Here is a 19,865-nt window from a genome sequence, read left to right on the forward strand (position 1 = left end):
ATGTTGAATTTAACATCATAAGGGTGGACTGTGGACATGTAAGAAGATTCATAGTTAAAGGTAGTTGTAATTATCCAAACATGATGATCTTTTCGTAAATTGACTATACCTTAGGGGTGGTTGTAATATACCCAAAGTTATCAAACAGAAAAAAAAAGGGGGTAAATTCCACTTTACCCCCTCGTACTTTACCGGAGAATCACTTTACCCCTCGTACTCTCAATTTTATCGATTTATCCCCTGTACCTATACAATTTCCCAAAACAGCCCTCTCCGTCAACTTTTTTCGATTTTGACTCTGACGTCGTTTGGTCAACTCTGTGAATTACAAAATTGCCAATAACACGTCGTTTCTTCTCCGTCAATATTGTCGTTTCTTCTTCTCCCACCACTTCCCCTTCCAAGATATCCCTAAATTGAAGCCCTAACTTAGTAAAAATCAAGACTCGAAAATTGATCGATTCCACCCAATGCAAAGAAAAAAATATGTATGAATGTGTGAAACTTTCTCCTTTCTAAACTCGAGAGTCAAAATCGAAAAAAATCAATATTTACGTCAATATTTTGACTCTGACCAAACGGCTTTAAAGTCAAAATCGAAAATAGTAGACGTAGAGGGTTGTATTGGAAAATTGTACAAGTACAAGGGGGTAAATCGATGAAATTGAGAGTACGAGGGGTAAAGTGATTTTCGGGTAGAGTACGAGGGGTAAAGTGGAATTTACCCAAAAAAATAATAATAATAATAATAATAATAATAATAAATTATAAATGGCTCAAATCCCAACCCAATCACGTTCTTCCCCAATTTCTTTCAAATTCAATCTGACCGTTAAAAAAATGGCAAGCCCTGATGATGATACCCCACGAGAGTCTTGCCCAGGCCGCATAATTGACGTCATCGGCCGCGCCTTCGGCATCGGCGCCGTCGGCGGCGGCGCGTATCATTTCCTCAAGGGTTTCAACAGCAATCCTACGGGCACGCGCCTAGCCGGCGGTTGGCAAACCGCGTTGATGAACGCCCCCCGAATCGGCGGCCAATGCGCCGTGTGGGGCGGCCTACTGTCCGCCTTCGAGTGCTCGATTGTTTACCTGCGGCAGAAAGAGGATCCGTTGAACTTCATCGCAGCCGGCGCCGCCACCGGAGGGTTACTTCGGATGCGCCAGGGCATCGTTCCCGCCGCGCGTTCGGCACTCTTCGGCGGTGTGGTCCTCGCTATTATGAAAGGGCCGGAGATTATGTTGAGTAATGACGTCACCCGTCCGCCGCGAGAGGCGCCGATTTTTGTGGAGGATCTCTCCGGTGGGGCTCATGGTGAAGACGGAGATTCTGGAGACCTTTGACTTTGGCCATCCCACAACTTTTTCTGTTCAAGTTTTCCATTTGTTTTTTTTAATTTATTTTTTGTCTTTTTTTAATTAGCCCATTTTCATATTATATACGAAAGTTATTTTTTTTGCTTTCTAATTTGTACCACATATTTTGTATTTGATGAGTATATAATATGATAGCTAATTTTCTAAACAATAAGGATACATTTTTATTTGTTATTTGGTTGCTCCTAATTTTTTTATTTATTTTTAATGAAGATTTTTTTATTTTTTTAATGGAGAAACCTGCAGTCAAATATACATGTGCATCCGGTAATTTACACTATCGTATATTAGTTTGCAAATAATACGGGAGACGTAAATCACACTAGGCTAACTATATGGGACAAGCTCGACCTATCGACTGTTGGCAAAGAACTTGAACTTGGGTCAATTGGCAGAAAATCACTTGTTTGACAAGGGAATTCGAACTTGTGTTAATTGACACAAATTATGTTGGAGCATTTATAAAAAAAAACACACTATCTATCCCACATTGATTTTTCAAATTTTTTTCTAGCTAGTATACAAAGTTTTGAGAGATTATGTAAAGTTTGAACATGAAAGGTAACCATACATTTTGAAATTAGTATTAGTAGAAGATTTTTTTACCCTTAGAAATGCGAGACTATTTTTGTCATTTCATAAGTCGCAGAAGATGTGGCTGTTGAATTTTACTTGAAGGGATTTGGGTATAGAACTTTTTGCATTTAAATGGTTTTTTTGGGCATTATATGAAATTAGCCCCAAAGTAAATGAGACTATTTTTGTCATTTCATAAGTCACAGAAGATGTGGCTGTTGAATTTTTCTTGAAGGGATTTGGGTATAGAACTTTTTGCATTTAAATAGTTTTTTTGGCATTATATGAAATTAGCCCCAAAGTAAATTAATAAGTACCGAAATCCTAATGTACACGGGTTCCATATTGTTCTATGTGTTATACCTGATTGATTGGTTTACAAATGAAACTTTTCACTAATTCATACTACTTGACCTTCATAATGAGTTGATGGAATTGATTTAATCAACGATTGGGAGTAGGAGTAGCTCTACAGAGCACTCCATGAATGTTTCTAGGTACATTCTAAAAGGCAAGTATCATGAGAGGTTTATAGGGAGCTCCTAAAAATCTCTCTAATTTGATGACAATTTTATGAATTCCTAGTTACAAGTAGTCTACTTTGACCTTTATCTTGTAGTCTAGTTTTCGTAGTTGAGTGGGAACCTCTTTAACCGAAATATAGTAAAATCTGGATTAAAAGCGACGAAATGTGACACCTTAGCCTCCTATCATGTTGCAAAAGTTATTCATGATTATAAGATATTATTTTTACAAATGCCTAATATAATTTTTTTTTCTTCTTTTGCTGATATTATGGTGAGGTCGACAGTTTAATAACACTATTAAGCCTATTATACTTTGGTTAACAGTAAAATAACAACATTATTATAATGTTGTCAACAGTGCAATAGCTACTACGTCGTGGCCAATTGTAAAATAACATTATTACGTGGTGATGAACAGTTTATGATGCACCATAATCTCATATATATACAAGCCAAAAAACACATCTTATGATCATATTGCTTCAAAGCATGGAGCTCGAATGGGATAAAATGGGTGCCAAAATTGAGAATATTTCATATAATCTATAATGTTCCACTAAATTTGGCACCGCAAGAATGGACGTATAAGAAGATTAATAATTGAAGGATTGTTGTAATTACCCAAACAGGAGAGGGTTTTCGTAATCCTACCATACCTCAGCGTTGGTTGTAATTTACCCTTCAAATTATAATGTAGTTAAACAATTCATATCAACATTATATAGTAAAATATCGTTGTTACATTTGATCAAATTATAATGTAGTTAAACAATTCATATCAACATTATATAGTAAAATATCGTTGTTACATTTGAAGGGTATTTTCGTCAATAGTAATATTTTTTTGGGACACGTGTAAAAGACACGCCGTCTGTTATAATAACGAAAACCCCTTGGCCAAGTTACCTTCTTTAAAAACCCTCTCTCTCTCTAAAACCCTTTCTCTCTCCCAATTTCTAAGCAAACTATGGTGGTGACCTCCGATATCAACCGTGAGCCATGTCCGGATCGCATACTCGACGACTGCGGCTCCGGCTTCGCCATTGGCGCCGTCGGCGGCTCCGCCTTCCACTTCATCAAGGGCATGCACAGCTCCCCCAGGGGCGAGCGCCTCTTCGGCGGCGCTCAGGCCGTGCGCATGAGCGCACCCCGAGTCGGCGGCGGCTTCGCCGTGTGGGGCGGACTCTTCTCCACCTTCGACTGCTCCATGGTTTACATGAGGCAGAAGGAGGATCCGTACAACTCCATCATCGCCGCCGCGGCCACCGGCGGACTCCTCTCGATGCGCCACGGCCTCCGCGCTTCGGGGAAGTCGGCGCTCATCGGCGGCGTGTTTTTGGCTCTAATTGAGGGCGCAAATATTATGTTAATTAAAGCCCTGGCTCCTCCGCAGGAGGGGCAGATTTTGGTCGAGGATCTTCCCGGTGTTCGGGTCCCGCAAGAAGCGGCGGCGGCGCCGCCTTCATCCTCTTGGTTTGGGGGTTTATTCGGCGGAGGAAAGGAAGAGGAAAAGAAGAGTGGCGGCGGAGTGAAGACGGAGATTCTGGAGAGCTTTGATTCGCCGATTCCCCCAACTTTCGAGTTCAAGTGAGTTTTTTTTTTTTTTTTTTTTTTTCCGGGTTTTCGGGTTTTCGTCGATTCCCCCAACTTTTATTTTTGGGAATTAATTTATAGGATAATGTTTTCTATAATTTAATGAGTGGATAAATTCTCATGTATATATGTGTTGGAGTACCATCTTTTATAAGATGATAATGAATCATCTATTCAAGTTAATTGCTGAAATTGTGTCTATAGGTTTATTTATTAGGTACATTATGGTTAACAGATCAAATTACGAAAAAAAAAATCTCTCATGTTTAGGTAATTATAACTATTCATCAACTATGAATTTTCTTACACGTCCACCCTTATGGTCTCAAATTCAACAAAATCTTCTAGAGTCAGTGGAATGTTCTCTAGTTTGTACTCTTTTTGTGCATAAAAATGCAGTTTCTGATGCACAACAATTTGATATTTACAAGCCTAGAGACACATCTTATGATCATTTGTGTTTCAAAATATGGAGCTCGAATGGGGGTAAAACGGGTACAAATTGAAGAATATTCGACATAATCTAGAAGATTCCACTAAATTTGACACCACAAGAGTGGACGTGTAAGAAGATTCATAGTTGAGGGGTGACTGTAATTACCCAAACATGAGGGATTTTTTTGCAATTTAACCTACATCGTGGGGGTGGTCGTTTATTTACCCTTTATTTATTCATCATCTTTTTTTTTCTTGTTCTTGATGCTCACCAAAATTCTATGTTTGTGCAATTCGGTTGATCGGCAAGTTGCGTTGTTCCGTTTAGTCCTAAATTCTAATCAAATCATGGCCGAGTTGCTGTATTGCACTGTTCGTTTTTTGTTTTGTTTTCCGGTCGCGATGATATATGACCGGTTGAGGAATCTTCGAATCAAGTTCTGTTAAATGACATTAACTCCATGGGAATTTAAGATTGTAAAACTCAGAAAGCCAACTTACGTATAGGTGTTCAAAAGCTTAGCCCTTAAAACATTGACTTACAACCCGCGCGCCTAGAGCTGAAAATCAAACCAAACTACTCGATTCGAGATCGTTCGTCAAAAGCTCGATTCAAGCACAATTTTAAAAGCTCGATAAAAATTCGGACAGGCTTGAATACACATTGGATTCGTTTACACCCCTACACGCGCACTAAGAGAGATTCGAACGTCGGACCTCTTAACAAACACCACTATTAAAGAGACTACAAATTTAAACTTTCTTTGTCGGAATGCTCCAAGAACAAAACCCTATCTCTAAATAATGTTTTTGATAAATATAATACTGTTGAATTGTGATAATTTCATTAACAATGAAAATTTTAAAAGTATTATTTCAAATTTGTGAGAGCTAAATTAAAGAAGTACCCTTCAAACCCCTCCCTTTAGGTCAGAAGTATGGCATTATTGTAATTACAATCAAAGTCAAAGTTTTATAGTGGGGAAAGAAATATGTAATAATCTTATAAGTATAGAGACAATATTCAAAGTTGTTCACCATTTTGCCTAGACTAGTTTAGTTTCCCCATTCAACATAGGCGACACTTGTTTTTTCGTTTTTCTTTTTTTTTTTTTTTTTTTTTTAGTTTGAATAATTTTGGAAGCTTCTTGCCTGCAGTTTGTGGATATCGTTGGTTCTTGTCATTGGCTGGTGGTACAATTGTAAATATTCTTTGAAATTTAAATATAATAATACCGGTATTTATTCATTGCCTTAATGAAAATGGCGTGTAGTATTCACACAAGAAGCTTCTAAATTTGAATCTTATCGATCTATCAGATGTTACACCTGCTTGAAAGTATCGGTAATTTTGCATCACAAATCTATATAAATAATCACCCAGGGAGTTACATAATGCACCTGGTTATTTACGCTTGGTGAATTATTTGCAGATCTACGATTTGTAACATCTAATTTTCCATCCGGTAAGTACACATACACATGGAATTGCGTGTTATTATGTGTATATGAATAGAATCACCCGTATTTCACAGTATTTGAATACTCAAAAAGTAATTCATAGACCAACCGTTTTTATTATTTATTACTCCCTCCTTCCCTCAATAGTTGTCACTTTTGTTAGTTGCACACATATTAAGAAAATCAATAAATAGACATAGATATTAACAAAAAATATAGTAAATCACTAATATGCCCATGCCATTAATTGATTTTTAACTAACTATATTTTAATTAATTATGAATGAGAAGGGCAAAATTGAAAAATTGCAATAAATAATTCATTGGAAATACTAAAATGACAAATAATTTGAAACATAAAAAAATGGCAAAAGTGACAATTATTAAGGGAAGGAGGGAGTATTATTTAAAAAGGAAAAACGTGAATAATCCAAGAACTCTAACATTATTATACAAGAGCACGTAATCACGTTGGTCAAAGTCAACTGCTTATACCCCTTTCGTTACAACTTCCTCTCTCCTTCACTTTTCACATTACAAAAAAAACAAAAAACAAAAAACAAAAAACAAAAAACAAACTTCCATTCATCCTCTACACCACCTAAAACAACCTTCTTCTCCATCTTCACTCTGTAAACTTCACTCCATGCCCATCTCCCAAAATGACCAAAATACCCCCACCACCCTCCCACATACTCTTCACCTTCCTTCTCCTCACCCTACCCTTCCATGTAAAAACACAAAACAATACTACCCTTAATCAAGAACAAGCCATTCTTCTCACACTCAAGCAGCAATGGTCCAACCCCGCCTCCCTCAGCCACTGGACCCCATCTTCCGACCACTGCACCTGGCCGGAGATCACCTGCACCGCCACTTCCTCCGTCACAAAACTCGAACTCATCAACAAAACCATCGCAGAAATCCCACCGTCCATCTGCCGCCTCGAAAACCTCACACACATTGATCTCCAGTGGAACGAAATCACCGGAATATTCCCCACCGCCCTCTACAACTGCACCAATCTCGAGTACCTGGACCTCTCTTACAACTACTTCACCGGAAAATTACCAGACGACATAAACCTTCTCTCTCCACATCTCCGATTCTTGAATTTGGCAGTCAACAACTTCACAGGCGACATCCCGAAATCGATAGGGAGCTTATCGAGCCTCGTAACTCTTCAGCTGTACACAAACTTGTTCAACGGATCTTTCCCGCCGGAAATCGGTGACCTGGCGAATCTCGAAGAATTAAATTTCAACTACATCCCTTTTGCGCCTCAATCGATTCCATCGAGTTTCACTAGGCTGAAAAAACTGAGGAATCTTTGGATGACTGCAACGAATTTAATCGGAGAATTACCAGACGGTATCGAAAATATGTCGGCTCTCGAATCTGTTGACTTGTCGGAAAACAACCTGAGTGGCACTATTCCAGATGGCTTCTTTCTACTCAAGAACTTGACTATATTGTTTCTATACAAAAACAGGTTTTCGGGTTCGATTCCTAAAAGAGTGGAAGCGTTGAATTTGCAGATTCTTGATCTTTCGGATAATACTTTGAACGGGACAATCCCGGATGATTTCGGAAAGTTGACGAATCTCACAGGGTTGGCTTTGTATTTCAATCAGCTGAGTGGCGAAGTACCGATAAGTTTAGGTCGATTGCCAAAGCTCGTAAACATCGGAATTTTCAACAACAACCTGTCGGGCGAATTGCCGCCTGATTTTGGGCGGTACTCGATGCTGGAGAGATTCCAAGTTTCCTCAAACCAATTTACCGGTGAAGTACCAAAATATCTCTGCGCAAATAAAGTCTTCATAGGTTTGATTGTGTTTCAAAACAAGCTGACAGGAGAATTGCCCAATTCTTTAGGCGATTGTAGCAGCTTGGAAGTTGTACGAGCCTATGATAATAAGTTTTCGGGCAAAATCCCAGATGGATTATGGACGTCTACAAATTTAACCACGTTGATGCTGAGCAACAATTCATTTTCCGGTGAGCTTCCGAATGAACTAGGATCTCGATTATCGTTGCTCGAGCTGACAAACAACCAGTTTTCCGGCCCTATTCCGACAGGAGTATCTTCTTGGAATGGACTGACGGTTTTTCGGGCGAGCAACAACTTACTCAGCGGTGTAATCCCTCAAGAAATTACTGCTCCTCCATTGCTAATCACTGTCTTGTTGGATGGCAATCGATTTTCCGGCCACCTCCCATCGGCGATAGTGTCATGGAAGCTTCTGACGACTTTGAATCTCAGTCGGAATCAACTTTCCGGCGAAATTCCCGCCTCGTTCGGTCTGTTGCCGGACCTATTATATTTGGACTTATCGGAAAATGGATTTTCCGGCCAAATTCCACTGGAAATCGGCAATTTGAGGCTGTCTTCACTGAACCTCTCCTCTAATAGGCTCATTGGGAGAATCCCGAGTGAGTTCGAAAACGGAGCCTTTAACAGAAGCTTCTTGAACAACCTCGGACTCTGTTCCAATATCCCGTCAGTCGGACTCAGCAATTGTCGGATTGAAACTACAAAATCGAACAAGCTTTCATCTCAATTCATCGCTGTGGTCTCGAGTATAGCAGCAGTGGCTTTCCTAGCAGCCTTTCTATACACAATCTACGTGTGCAGAAGTTACAGAAACAGAAAGAAAGTTTCCGATTCGACATGGAAGCTCACTTCATTCCAGAGGCTGAATTTCACAGAAGCAAACATTCTGTCAAGATTGACCGACGACAACTTAATCGGAAGCGGAGGATCGGGCAGAGTTTACCGTGTTCCCATAAACCGATCCGGCGAATACGCAGCTGTCAAGAAGATATGGGACAATGTGAAGTTCGATCAGAAGCTCGAGAAAGAATTCATATCGGAAGTTTCTATACTCGGCACAATTCGACATTCCAATATAGTGAAACTCCTCTGCTGCATTTCGGGTGAGAATACAAAGCTTCTTGTTTACGAGTATATGGAAAACCACAGCCTCGATAGATGGCTCCACGGGAAAAAGAGACTGCTCAGCATCTCATCGGGTTCTGTCCGCCATATGGTATTGGACTGGCCCAAGAGATTGCACATTGCAATCGGAGCAGCTCATGGGCTATGCTATATGCACCACCACTGCTCGCCTTCGATTATCCATCGAGACGTAAAATCGAGCAACATACTTTTGGATTCAGATTTCAACGCAAAGATTGCAGATTTCGGCCTCGCGAGAATATTGATCAAGAAAGGAGAGCCTAATACAATATCGGTTGTGGCTGGCTCTTTCGGATACATGGCTCCTGGTATTAAGCTTTCTCTTCTTTTTTTTTCCCACTCCGTCGGATTTTTTTTATTTCTTTTTGGCTTATGTTTTCTGAAAACCGTAAATTTTCAGAGTATGCTCAAACGAGAAGAGTGAGCGAGAAGATCGACGTGTACAGTTTCGGAGTGGTTCTCCTCGAGCTGATAACTGGAAGGGAGGCTCATAGTGGAGACGAGAATTCATCACTTGCTGACTGGGCGTGGCGGCACGTCCAGCAAGGCAAGCCGATAATCGATGCGTTGGACGAGGATATAAAGGAGCCTACTTATTTCGAAGATATAAACACCGTTTTGAAGCTGGGATTCATCTGTACCAGCAAATTCCCTTCGAGCAGGCCTGCAATGACAGATGTTTTGCAGATCTTGCTTAGGTGTAGTCAAAGGCTGCCGTTAGCAGATAAGACGAACAGAAACGAATACGATGCTGCTCCTCTCCTATTGAACAGCAATTCCAAGAGATCGTTCGAATCCGATGACAGCAGTTTATCTCCCGTGTGACGATGAGTTAGCTTTTATACTAGATAGGTCTCGAGATTCTTGAATATAGCAGGATATGTTCTCGGTCGAATTAGCTTCCCGTATGAAGTTCCAATGCACAGAGTTTATACGATATGCATATTACATGTATATAGAAGTAATAAAAGATGTTTCCGTTCAGACTTCATATGTAATAATATTTCAGGATGTTAGTCAATCAAACACAGAAATGGTTGTCACACTAAAACAAGATTGAAAATTTGAAGTTTAGATTGCACTTTTTTTTTTTGTTTTCTTCTCAAGAATATCGAAAAGAAAACAAGCAGAGAGTCATCCACCGAGTTCTGCACGGGTTGGAATAACGGGGACGAGATAATTCCCAAACGGCGAGTCGAATATTTTAAAATTGCCTGTGCAACAATCCTGCTGTGCTTGAGCCACTGCAAAGCACTTTGCCTGTTGAATCTTTAGATCGACATTGCTCGGTTGAATCTCGACAACCTAAAACATCAAAATGTGAGTTTACAACATAGCTGAATCAACCAACAGACGCAGCTACATACATATAATAAACTAATTGCAAGAACAAAACATTAACAAAAATACCATTGATTTCTTCACATGGGTCAAATCCACTTCTCTCTTCTCGGCTGGTACGACGCCGTGTGTGTAGTAAGAAGGGCTGATCATATATAACAGGGTTTCAGTAATATATTGCAATTCGATAACACCATTGCTGCAATCTCTTGCGGAAAAAAAATTGAAAAAAAAAAGATATTGATGGGAAGAAGATCCCGCAAGCATGAAGCCAAAATTAATTACCTGGAAGAAGGTGCGGAATCGAGTTTCTTCCGCTTTGGTGGAGGTTTGAATTTCATCGAATTAGGGTTTTTTTTGTTCTTCGAAGATTCGAATCAGATCCTCTCACCAACTGATATTTGGGGGAAATACCATTTTACATTTGTACTTATTTTGTTCGGGTAATTTGCACTTTGCACCCTTGCATTATAGACTTTATCATTTTGCACCTTTAAATTGAAATAATAACACTTCGCATCCTTCAATTACAATTGTTTTGATTTGCATCCTTGAATTATAGACTTTATCACTTTGCACCTTTATATTCAAATAATAACACTTTGCATCCTTCAATTACAATTGTTTTGATTTGCACCTTTAAATTATAGACTTTATCACTTTACACCTTTAAATTGAAATAATAACATTTTTGTTCATACATATAGCAGATAAATTCATCAACCATTAGCATATGGAGATATTATATGACCCTTTAGAATCTATTAAAATGCTTAAGATGTTACTGATGTAATGATTTGGAAAATTTCACTTTTTAATCCCTCAAGTTTACCTCAATTTCACATTTAGTTCTGCTTATTCACGAAATACGTATTTAATCCTTACTGTTTCAACAACTTAGTATTTTGTCATTTACGTTAATTTTTCGTTAGTACTAACAGAATTAAACAAGTGCTTGTCACTATTTTTAAATGATAAACTAACAGTAAATTAACATAAGAAACTAAAAGTGTTAAATTGTTAAAGGGTACAATACATCCTCTACCACATCGTTGTTAACCACCAAAGTAGACACGGCCACGGGCCGGTTCGGGCCGGTTCGGACCGGTTCACGGTTCACATTTTCCGGAACCGGAACCGGCCCGTGGCGTGCACGGTTCACCGGGCCGGGTCGGCCCGCCGGTTCGGGCCGGTTCACGGGCCTATCCGGGCCGGTTCCGGGTCGGCCCAGAAATTTTGAATTTTTTTTTTTTGTTTTTTTGTTTTTTTTTGAAATATTTAATGAATAAGTAAATTAAAAGAAATACTTTTAAATAGATAAATGAAAAGGAAATCAATGAAAAGTCAATTTAGAAGCACAAGTTTGAAATATTTGATGAATAAGTAAATTATAGAAAAAATTGGGGTGTGAGGGTATTTATAGGGAAAATTGGGGGGGTTTGGGGGCAAAAAAAATTCAAAAAAAAAACAAAATTGAGGTGTGAGGGTATTTATAGGAAAAATTGGGGGAAAAAAAATTCAAAAAAAAGTAAATAACGGCCGGTTCACCCGGGCCGGTTCGGGCCAGTTCACTAGCCGTTATTTGCTTTTTTTTTGAAGTTTTTTGAATATATATATATATTTTTATTTTAAATCCGGGTGAACCGCCGGGCCGGCCCGGCGGTTCACGGTTCACCAAATCTAAGAACCGGGCTCATCCCGAGTAGGACGGGCCGGTTCACACGGTCAACGGGCCGGTTGGGGCCGTCAACGGGCCGGTTCCGAGCCCTAAACCGGCCCGTGGCCGTGTCTACACCAAAGGATAAATTCTTTGTCTTATCCGCGCAGCGGCCACATAAAAAAGAAAAAAAGACATACAACGTAATGAAAACTACGACAAAAGCCATTTAATTCGTAAATCAAATCAAACATTCATGTTTTTTTCTTGTATATATCAAGAAATCCATTATATTTTCAGGAGGTTCATTATTACATTATTACATGTATATATGTGAGCTTATGTTAATACTTAATACAACCCCTTTTGTATAATGTTTGAATTCTTTGAGATCTTCTTTTATATATATATATATATATATATATATATATATATATATATATATATATATATATATATATATATATATATATATATATATATATATATATATATATATATATATATATATATATGAGATGCATAGAAAAGAACAAAAGGCTGAAAAAGAAAAATATATCATTTGGCATTTGATGATACCAAAAGGAATGAAGAGAAAAAAAGTGTTGTTAATGAAAAGGAATATAAGTAGAGCATATCTTCAGCTTTCAGACCATGCTCAGACAACATGTTTATTATGTATGGGAATATTTCATACTGTCCTCTCTCTCTCTCTCTCTACAGAGAAAAGGTTTTCTGATGAAAGGAACATGTAATTGAATTTTTTATGTTATATTATATAAACATAAATTAATATCTAATTTTTAGATTAAAAAAATATATTTATTAAATTAATTAATCTGACAGCATAAAATACAAGATCACTTTCTGTAAAAATCGTGTTTATCACTTTTTATTCTTTTTCAACAGTGTTCTTTTACGTACTCACTCAGCCTTTTCCACATATCTCAAACACCCTACTTTCTCTCTCTTCTCTCTCTCCTCTCTCTCTCCTACAAATTTAGGATTTCTCATTCTTGAAATTAAGTGGGAAAACAAAATGGGAAGAGCTACAAGGTGGTTGAAGGGCCTGTTTGGAGTGGAGACTAAAGAAAACGACAGAATGGAATATTCCGTTGTTCACCGGTGGAGCTCCGGCAATTCGGTACGGGGCCCCATTGTTTTGTGCCGGAATCCGGCGACGATACCGCCCAACATTACTCCCGCCGAGGCCGCTTGGCTCAGGTCTTTCTACTCCGAGCCCGACACGGAGCAGAGCAAGCACGCCAGGGCGGTGGCTGCCGCCACGGCCGCCGCGGCTGACGCCGCGGTTGCCGCAGCTCAAGCGGCCGCGGAGGTGGTTCGTCTCACTAGCCACGGCCGCGGCCGCGAAAAGTGGGCTGCTGCTGCCATGATTCAGAGAGTGTTTCGCGGACACCTGGTAATTAATGAACTAATTTCTAGAAAGAAAAAAAATAACATTTTTTTTTAATGTTTGTAGTTTTTTTTTTTTTTTTTTTTGGGAAAATGGCAAAAACAGGCCCGAAAAGCACGGCGGGCTTTAAAGGGGCTGGTGAAGATTCAGGCGGTGGTGAGGGGGTTTCTGGTGCGTAAACGCGCCGCCGCCACTCTTCTCAGGATGGAAGCGCTCGTAAGAGCACAAGCTAGCGTACGGGCACTGAAAACTCGCCGGAAAATCAACGACGGCGGCGGAATTTTTCCTCCTCCGTTTCAGGCCCGCCGGAAAATCAACAGCGGCGAACAAAGCTTTCCTCCTCAATTACAAGCCCGAAAATCCTTGGTGAGTTTAACAATCATTCTAAAAAATGATCAATTACGGCTGAGAAATTACAAACCCTAACCTAATTTTATTTTTTTCAAACAATTGGCAGGAAAAATTCGACGAGAATGAATCAGTGGATAGCAGAAGGCTTTCGTCGTCGTACGACAGCCCGAAAATAGTGGAGGTGGATACAGGGTGCTGGCCGAAATCGAGATCCAGCAGGAGGCCCGCCAACAGCAACAACACGTGGATGTCGGATTCCGGCGACGAATCGCCGGCGAAAGTGACGTGTTCGCCTTTCCCGGTTCGAATACCAACACCCAGGACGAGCCAGAACACGGCGGAGCTAGAATGGGGAATCATCGGCGGCGGCGGCGGGGACGATTACAAGTACAAGTACAACGCCGCGGCGACGGCGCAAAGCACGCCTAGATTCGCCACCTCTTCGGCCGTCGCCGGAGCAGCTACGCCGGCGAGGAGCGCCGGAGAAAGCCATTACATGGTGAAAACGCAGTCGTTTAAGGCGAAACAGAGGTCGCAGAGTGCTCCGAAACAGAGAACGGGCGAGCCCGGCCCGAATAGAAGGATTTCGCTCCATGAATTGATGGGGACGAGAAATCAGAAGCCGGGCCCACAAGCTGAAGAAGAAGAAGCCATTAATTTTAAGAACGCTGTAGTGGGGAAGATTGGCTTCTCTTCTGGCTTTGTTAGGCAATGAGACTTTTCACTAAAGATTTTGGTTTAACAATGTAAAAAAATCTATGGTTTTATTTAGGGATCTGATAAATGTTCGATCGAGCTTTAATAATATGGTTTCGATTATAAACACGATTTTTATTGTTTTGTATTCCAAATTTTGCGAAATTCGAAACATAGAACTTGTAGTTTTTTGAGGTAAACTTCTAATCCATGCAACTTTGATTTATTGAATTATTTAAAATTCATAATGTAACTCGTTCATGTATAACTTTGTCACACGACATTTCATCTAATTGATTTAAATTGGATCAGAAAGCTAATCCAAATGACTACAGTTTCGTGTTTCGAATTTTGCCAAAATCAAAATAGAAATATATCAAAATCGGGTTCGAAATTAAAACAATATTAATAAAATTTAAATAGCACAATTAATTATGTTGGATGATTTGAAAGCATTGTTCAATTGCAAAAACTTTTCTTAAATCCAAATCAGTTTATTCAAACGCAAGGTAGGTTCATTTTGATTAGGCTAAAATAAGGCCACCCTTCTTATGCAAGCTCAAATTACGAAAAAAATTCCATATTGTTTGATAATTATAATATCCCCTCAACTTTGTACAATGTTATGAAAAAAATCTTCATTCAGTAGGTAAATTTGACAACATAAGGATTGACTTGTAATACAGTATTACACAGTTGATGGTGATTATAATTACCCAAACATGAGAGATTTTTTTCGTAATTTAAGCATACATTTATATGATGATTGATATGAAACTCTTGTTTAAATTTAATTTTGGCCATGGAATATATTTGTTTTTATATTAAAATACAAGAGTGAGTTATATTTGGAATTACGTGTTACTGATCACTAGTACACTATACACTTGCATATAGTCACGAGAAAGGAAATTTACTTGATGGGCCCTAAATTTTTTAATTTCAACAATTTCTTATCCTATTTCCCTAAATAAAACCAATTTAATTAATTTTTTTTTTCTCACTAGTTTTTGTCTTTGTGATTCAAAAAGGAAACACCTGAATTTTGTGACAATAGTTTTAATATGTTCTAGAATTAGAATTCAACAGCAACTAGCTTGGAATGTCACTGTTTACACCCACGTGGCTTTCCATTTTTGGGCAAATATAAGATTTTTCAAATTTTTTTGTATTAATCAAAATAAGGTAATATTCAAACTTGACTGCAAATCTTCTGCTAAAAATAAACGGTACAGATATTTTCAGGGGTAAAGTTGGAAATTTAAATATAATTTTCTGAATTATTTCTGATTTTTCAAACGATGTTTTTCATTTCGGTCCAATCAAGTTTGAATAAATTTTAATTAGTAAATTCAACGAGCCTTTGTTAGGAGGCTTACAAATGTTGTTGGTAAACAAGACATACAATTATTTATTTTAAACTTTTTTTTTTATTTATTAAAGTTTTTTTAATTCTTCTGAATGATTGAGCACTTGGGCCAAATTTGGGTTCATTTTGAATTTGTGATCCCACTGTTCACCTGATAGTTTAAGCATGGTTCAGCCCAACAAGCCAATGGTTGGTTTATTTTGGAATGCTCCAGATTGCAATCCAAATATTTTTTCATTTCGATTTACGGAAATCCGGTATTCGATTTTTTTAGAGCGGAACTGGAATATCTATTAGATTCTTATTTCCGATCCGATTTTAATTGTCGAACATAATTCCAGAAATCTTGATTTTTTATGTTTCCTAATATCACACTTATAATATCAAGATTATAATATTATATATGTTATTACATTATATATTATATAGGTGACTAAAAGTTTGAAAATTCTGAATTCGGCCGATTTCGATCCGAAAAATTATGATTTTAAAACAAGTTTATTCATTTAAATTTGCAGTTTCCCCAAAAGTGTTAATTTTGATTTGATCCATCCAATTTATACCCTTAAATCCCTAAGTGAATTTTTTTACTCCCACCGGTTTTATCTTGGGAGTTAGATGCCACACCTGGTTATTTGCACCGGATGGGTTTTAACTGTAGAACTATATAAATAACTACCCACTAAGCACACATACACATGAGTGTGTGTATGATTATGTATAGATCCACGCGTCAAATACACTCAGTATAAATAACCAGATGTAGCATCTAATTTCCCGTTTTATCTCACCCCATCGATATTAATCACAGCCAATTAAATCTCTCAACACATATGCATAAATATATGGGTATATTAAAAAGAAAAAAAAAAATTGATACTTTACATCTCATAAATATGTATGTAATATGTATATATAGATTCATCATTATTAATTCATACATTAATCCATTCAGAACCATCAATAAAAGTGAGTGAAATAAAAGGCTTAGCCTCTTGATCAGTAAGTTCTCTTGACCATGAAACTCTTCCTGCATAATTTGCTCCTGCTCCTGTGCACTTGTATTGCCCATAAAACACAGTCCTAAATTTAATTCAAAAAATAAAGTTAGGTATAGCTCATTAATTAATTAATTAATTAATTAAACCTTATAATATATATGAACCCTTCATTAATTTATTTTAATTGGTAGATATGGTTTTATAGGTATGCATTAGAGAGGTAGATGACAAAAATGGACAGCATTTAGTGGATTAGTTGAGGTTTAAAATTTAGTTAATTTCGTTATCGCATAACCGAAAGCGTTACAAACAAACATCAAGATTCTGCACACGTTGGAAATAAAAAAAAAAATCAAAAAGATTTGAAAATTGATATTGAAAAAGATTTGGTACATAATAAAATAAAATTTAATTATGATTTGTAAAGTTCATATATTATTTTTCCAATTTTCAATCTATACATGAGTGGGGATTTTTTATTTTATTGTGGATATATAAAGTAGGTATGGCTGTAAATGTTTTATGAATGGGGCAAAATTAAAATAGGTGACCGGCCTACGCCAATTGGGTCAACTAGAACAGATGCTACAGTAGAATCTCGATAAAAAAATTATTATAGTTTTGACTCAAAAAACGTACTAAATAATTAGCTCGATGATAAATTACATATATATAGATATATACTTACATTTCACGAGAAGGGTCACCCCAGTTATACCAGCCCTTAGGGATGATGATATTGTCCATGTATGTATAGGCGAAGACCACCCTTGAGAAAGGGCCCCACGCCCTCCCTAGGTACAGTGCGCCCGATCCGGTTACCTTACAGTTGACAAATGAAAACCCGCTGTCGTCTAATATGCTGCTTCTCGCTTGTGCCGTTACCGCCCCTATTATCGGTGCTATTGCATGCACTTGACAATTCTGCACCGTAGGGAAACACACACATATATATATATATATATATATATATATATATATATATATATATATATATATATATATATATATATATATATATATATATATATATATATATATATATATATATATATATATATATATGCACATTAATAATTAAAACACACTATTTCAAAAAGAAAAAAAAACCGCAATTTTCAAGTGCATATATAGTTATATACCCATGTCAAATTTAATCGTAATCAAATGCCGTAAGTTAGTAGCGCAGTGTCGAATTCAGGATTTTACCAAAAGATAGTGTTTGCATATTTTTAGTATAGTAAGTTGGTTTTTTCTAATAATATTTCAATTTAGACCTTCACAATTTTAAATATAACAATTTAACTTATCACAAATTAATATTGATATTTTATACAAAAAAGTCAAAGATGTGAGTGGACTTTTAATTTGTTTCATCTCTTGTTTCTATTGATGTTGTTTTATATGGTGTGCAATGACAATTGGGTATATCTATATAGCTAGGTTATGTATATAAGAGCATGCTTTTATTTTTTATTAATTAAGTAACTAATTGGAATTTTAATTACCTCAAACAAGGAGAGACCATTCCCAAAGATGAAGTCGACAGATCCTTCAATATAGCAGTCTTTGTAGTAATGCCTACCCAAGTGATCATAGAGTGTGTCTTGCGCACCCAAAAACTTACAACCCACAAATGCCGCCGTGTCGGCCGATATTCGGAATGCCACCGCTTGCTTCCCAACAGCTCCAGGTGGCGGCACTGGTGTCGTATTCTTCATCAAGAAAGGGATAGATATTATTCGTGCATTTCTTTTTTTGAAATTTAAACAAGTTTTTATTTTATATTTTTAGTAGCTGAAATCGAGTACTAAGTCTCTAACGCAACGTACATTGCTCGATACAAATTAGAAACACGTGTTTTATATATATGTATAGTACCTTAAATGTAATGTTTCTGGCAATGAAATATGGAGAGTTGACTGCGAAAGTGGCGGAGCCATATGTGCCGAGGGGGATGCCTTTCGGCCCGATTGTTTGGGCCGTATCACCAAATTGAACAACGGTTTTTTCTGCGCCTGCACCTTCTATTGTTATAAATGATTTCATTGTTGGTATTGTTACCTTCTCCCTGCAATATTTTAAATTTCGAATTAATTTCAATTTCAATTTGTCACACTTAGTTTAAAAGGACAAATTTGTTTTTAAAAGAGACATAATTCACATGAGCCACTTGGCACTTGTTATTAGTCATATATAATTCACAAGAATCAAATGCCTAAAAAGGACAAATAGAAAACAACTCCCTTTAATTTGTCACCCCCTCCCATAAACATCAAATTGACCAACTCTGTACTTTATATTATATACGTCGAAATATACGTCGGGTTAAAAAAAAAATTCGTGTATGGATCATAAAAAATAGAGACTGGTCAGTGTATTTCACCCAGTTTAGCATCGTAAAATGTAAAAAAAAAAAAATGAATACTCACGTGTAAACACCTGCATGAATCTTGATGACGACTCTAACGAGATTGACGAGAGGGAGAGAGTCGATTGCGTCTTGAATTGAAGTAAAGTCTCCGAGCTGCGGATTCCTGTCGACGGTTAGAGTGTAAGAAGGGAAAACCTTATTTTTAGCGGTCTTAAAACGGGAGTGCTTTAGGCTGCCGACAAAATCGACCCATTTCAAGAATTGCTGCTCCGATTGCTCGACTTGTGTTGTATCCACGGATGAACTACTATTACCGCTCTTCCTCGGCCGTATGCCTTTCGTGCGGCATCTAACGCTTCCACTATTATTCATCAGTAGCAGCATGACAAGAATTGTGACATGGAAAATGTGTTTGTAGTCAGAGGGCATTCTTGTATTTCTAGAGAGAGAAACAGAGACAGAGACAGAGAGAGAGAGAAAGAGAGAGGGGAATTTTGAGAAAGCAATTTTGATTTGGCAACTTGGTTGTTTATATATATATATATATATATATACACAAATATATATATGTGTGTGTATGGAAAGTTGGTTGTGTAATATAGGTATTGACATATGGAGTGAGAGATCACGGGTGATTCCACTAACATATATCAAATGTAGAGTTTTTGTGTGTGTGTGTGTAGGGGGGGGGGGTGGGGTGGGGGGTAGGG

General features: G+C 37.7%; 6 protein-coding genes across 6 annotated transcripts; 4 read left to right on the forward strand and 2 right to left on the reverse strand.

Moving 5' to 3' along the window:
• The first annotated feature begins 438 nt into the window (after positions 1-438).
• LOC105965447 (mitochondrial import inner membrane translocase subunit TIM17-3) lies at positions 439-1,486 on the forward strand. The gene has a single exon (XM_012989985.2). It carries the CDS (start codon positions 772-774, stop codon positions 1,342-1,344), a length of 573 nt encoding a protein of 190 aa, XP_012845439.2. The 5' UTR covers positions 439-771; the 3' UTR covers positions 1,345-1,486.
• A 1,785-nt stretch (positions 1,487-3,271) lies between these two features.
• On the forward strand, positions 3,272-4,265 carry LOC105965448 (mitochondrial import inner membrane translocase subunit TIM17-1). Its single transcript, XM_012989986.2, has one exon. It carries the CDS (start codon positions 3,448-3,450, stop codon positions 4,069-4,071), a length of 624 nt encoding a protein of 207 aa, XP_012845440.1. The 5' UTR covers positions 3,272-3,447; the 3' UTR covers positions 4,072-4,265.
• A 2,084-nt stretch (positions 4,266-6,349) lies between these two features.
• On the reverse strand, positions 6,350-10,734 carry LOC105965498 (uncharacterized). Its single transcript, XM_012990049.2, has 3 exons — positions 10,579-10,734; positions 10,363-10,438; positions 6,350-10,257 (listed from the first exon to the last, which is right to left on the reverse strand). The coding sequence occupies exons 1-3, from the start codon at positions 10,632-10,634 to the stop codon at positions 10,087-10,089; spliced, it is 303 nt and encodes a 100-aa protein (XP_012845503.2). The 5' UTR covers positions 10,635-10,734; the 3' UTR covers positions 6,350-10,086.
• Positions 6,632-10,003, forward strand: LOC105965496 (uncharacterized). Its single transcript, XM_012990048.2, has 2 exons — positions 6,632-9,260; positions 9,353-10,003. The coding sequence occupies exons 1-2, from the start codon at positions 6,632-6,634 to the stop codon at positions 9,775-9,777; spliced, it is 3,054 nt and encodes a 1,017-aa protein (XP_012845502.2). The 3' UTR covers positions 9,778-10,003.
• Positions 10,735-12,835: 2,101 nt separating the features above from the next.
• On the forward strand, positions 12,836-14,538 carry LOC105965433 (protein IQ-domain 26). The gene is made up of 3 exons (XM_012989974.2): positions 12,836-13,370; positions 13,470-13,730; positions 13,822-14,538. Exons 1-3 carry the CDS (start codon positions 12,990-12,992, stop codon positions 14,428-14,430), a joined length of 1,251 nt encoding a protein of 416 aa, XP_012845428.2. The 5' UTR covers positions 12,836-12,989; the 3' UTR covers positions 14,431-14,538.
• A 2,076-nt stretch (positions 14,539-16,614) lies between these two features.
• Positions 16,615-19,768, reverse strand: LOC105965566 (putative pectinesterase 53). The gene is made up of 5 exons (XM_012990129.2): positions 19,214-19,768; positions 18,663-18,852; positions 18,290-18,496; positions 17,470-17,705; positions 16,615-16,863 (listed from the first exon to the last, which is right to left on the reverse strand). Exons 1-5 carry the CDS (start codon positions 19,765-19,767, stop codon positions 16,716-16,718), a joined length of 1,335 nt encoding a protein of 444 aa, XP_012845583.2. The 5' UTR covers position 19,768; the 3' UTR covers positions 16,615-16,715.
• Between the last annotated feature and the right edge of the window lie 97 nt (positions 19,769-19,865).

This window comes from Erythranthe guttata, chromosome 11 (genome assembly GCF_056151865.1).
Source record: "Erythranthe guttata isolate IM_541 chromosome 11, IM_541, whole genome shotgun sequence".
Lineage (NCBI taxonomy): Eukaryota > Viridiplantae > Streptophyta > Magnoliopsida > Lamiales > Phrymaceae > Erythranthe > Erythranthe guttata.

Coding starts and splice junctions, on each gene's coding strand:
- LOC105965447 (XM_012989985.2), top strand. CDS start 772: ATGGCTCAAATCCCAACCCAATCACGTTCTTCCCCAATTTCTTTCAAA.
- LOC105965448 (XM_012989986.2), top strand. CDS start 3,448: ATGGTGGTGACCTCCGATATCAACCGTGAGCCATGTCCGGATCGCATA.
- LOC105965496 (XM_012990048.2), top strand. CDS start 6,632: ATGACCAAAATACCCCCACCACCCTCCCACATACTCTTCACCTTCCTT. Junction 9,261..9,352: donor TTTCGGATACATGGCTCCTG/GTATTAAGCTTT, acceptor GTAAATTTTCAG/AGTATGCTCAAACGAGAAGA.
- LOC105965498 (XM_012990049.2), bottom strand. CDS start 10,634: ATGAAATTCAAACCTCCACCAAAGCGGAAGAAACTCGATTCCGCACCT. Junction 10,439..10,578: donor GATTCCGCACCTTCTTCCAG/GTAATTAATTTT, acceptor ATATATGATCAG/CCCTTCTTACTACACACACG. Junction 10,258..10,362: donor CCCATGTGAAGAAATCAATG/GTATTTTTGTTA, acceptor TTGATGTTTTAG/GTTGTCGAGATTCAACCGAG.
- LOC105965433 (XM_012989974.2), top strand. CDS start 12,990: ATGGGAAGAGCTACAAGGTGGTTGAAGGGCCTGTTTGGAGTGGAGACT. Junction 13,371..13,469: donor GAGTGTTTCGCGGACACCTG/GTAATTAATGAA, acceptor TGGCAAAAACAG/GCCCGAAAAGCACGGCGGGC. Junction 13,731..13,821: donor TACAAGCCCGAAAATCCTTG/GTGAGTTTAACA, acceptor AACAATTGGCAG/GAAAAATTCGACGAGAATGA.
- LOC105965566 (XM_012990129.2), bottom strand. CDS start 19,767: ATGTCAATACCTATATTACACAACCAACTTTCCATACACACACATATA. Junction 18,853..19,213: donor ATTCATGCAGGTGTTTACAC/GTGAGTATTCAT, acceptor AAAATATTGCAG/GGAGAAGGTAACAATACCAA. Junction 16,864..17,469: donor GGTGACCCTTCTCGTGAAAT/GTAAGTATATAT, acceptor AATTAAATTTAG/GACTGTGTTTTATGGGCAAT.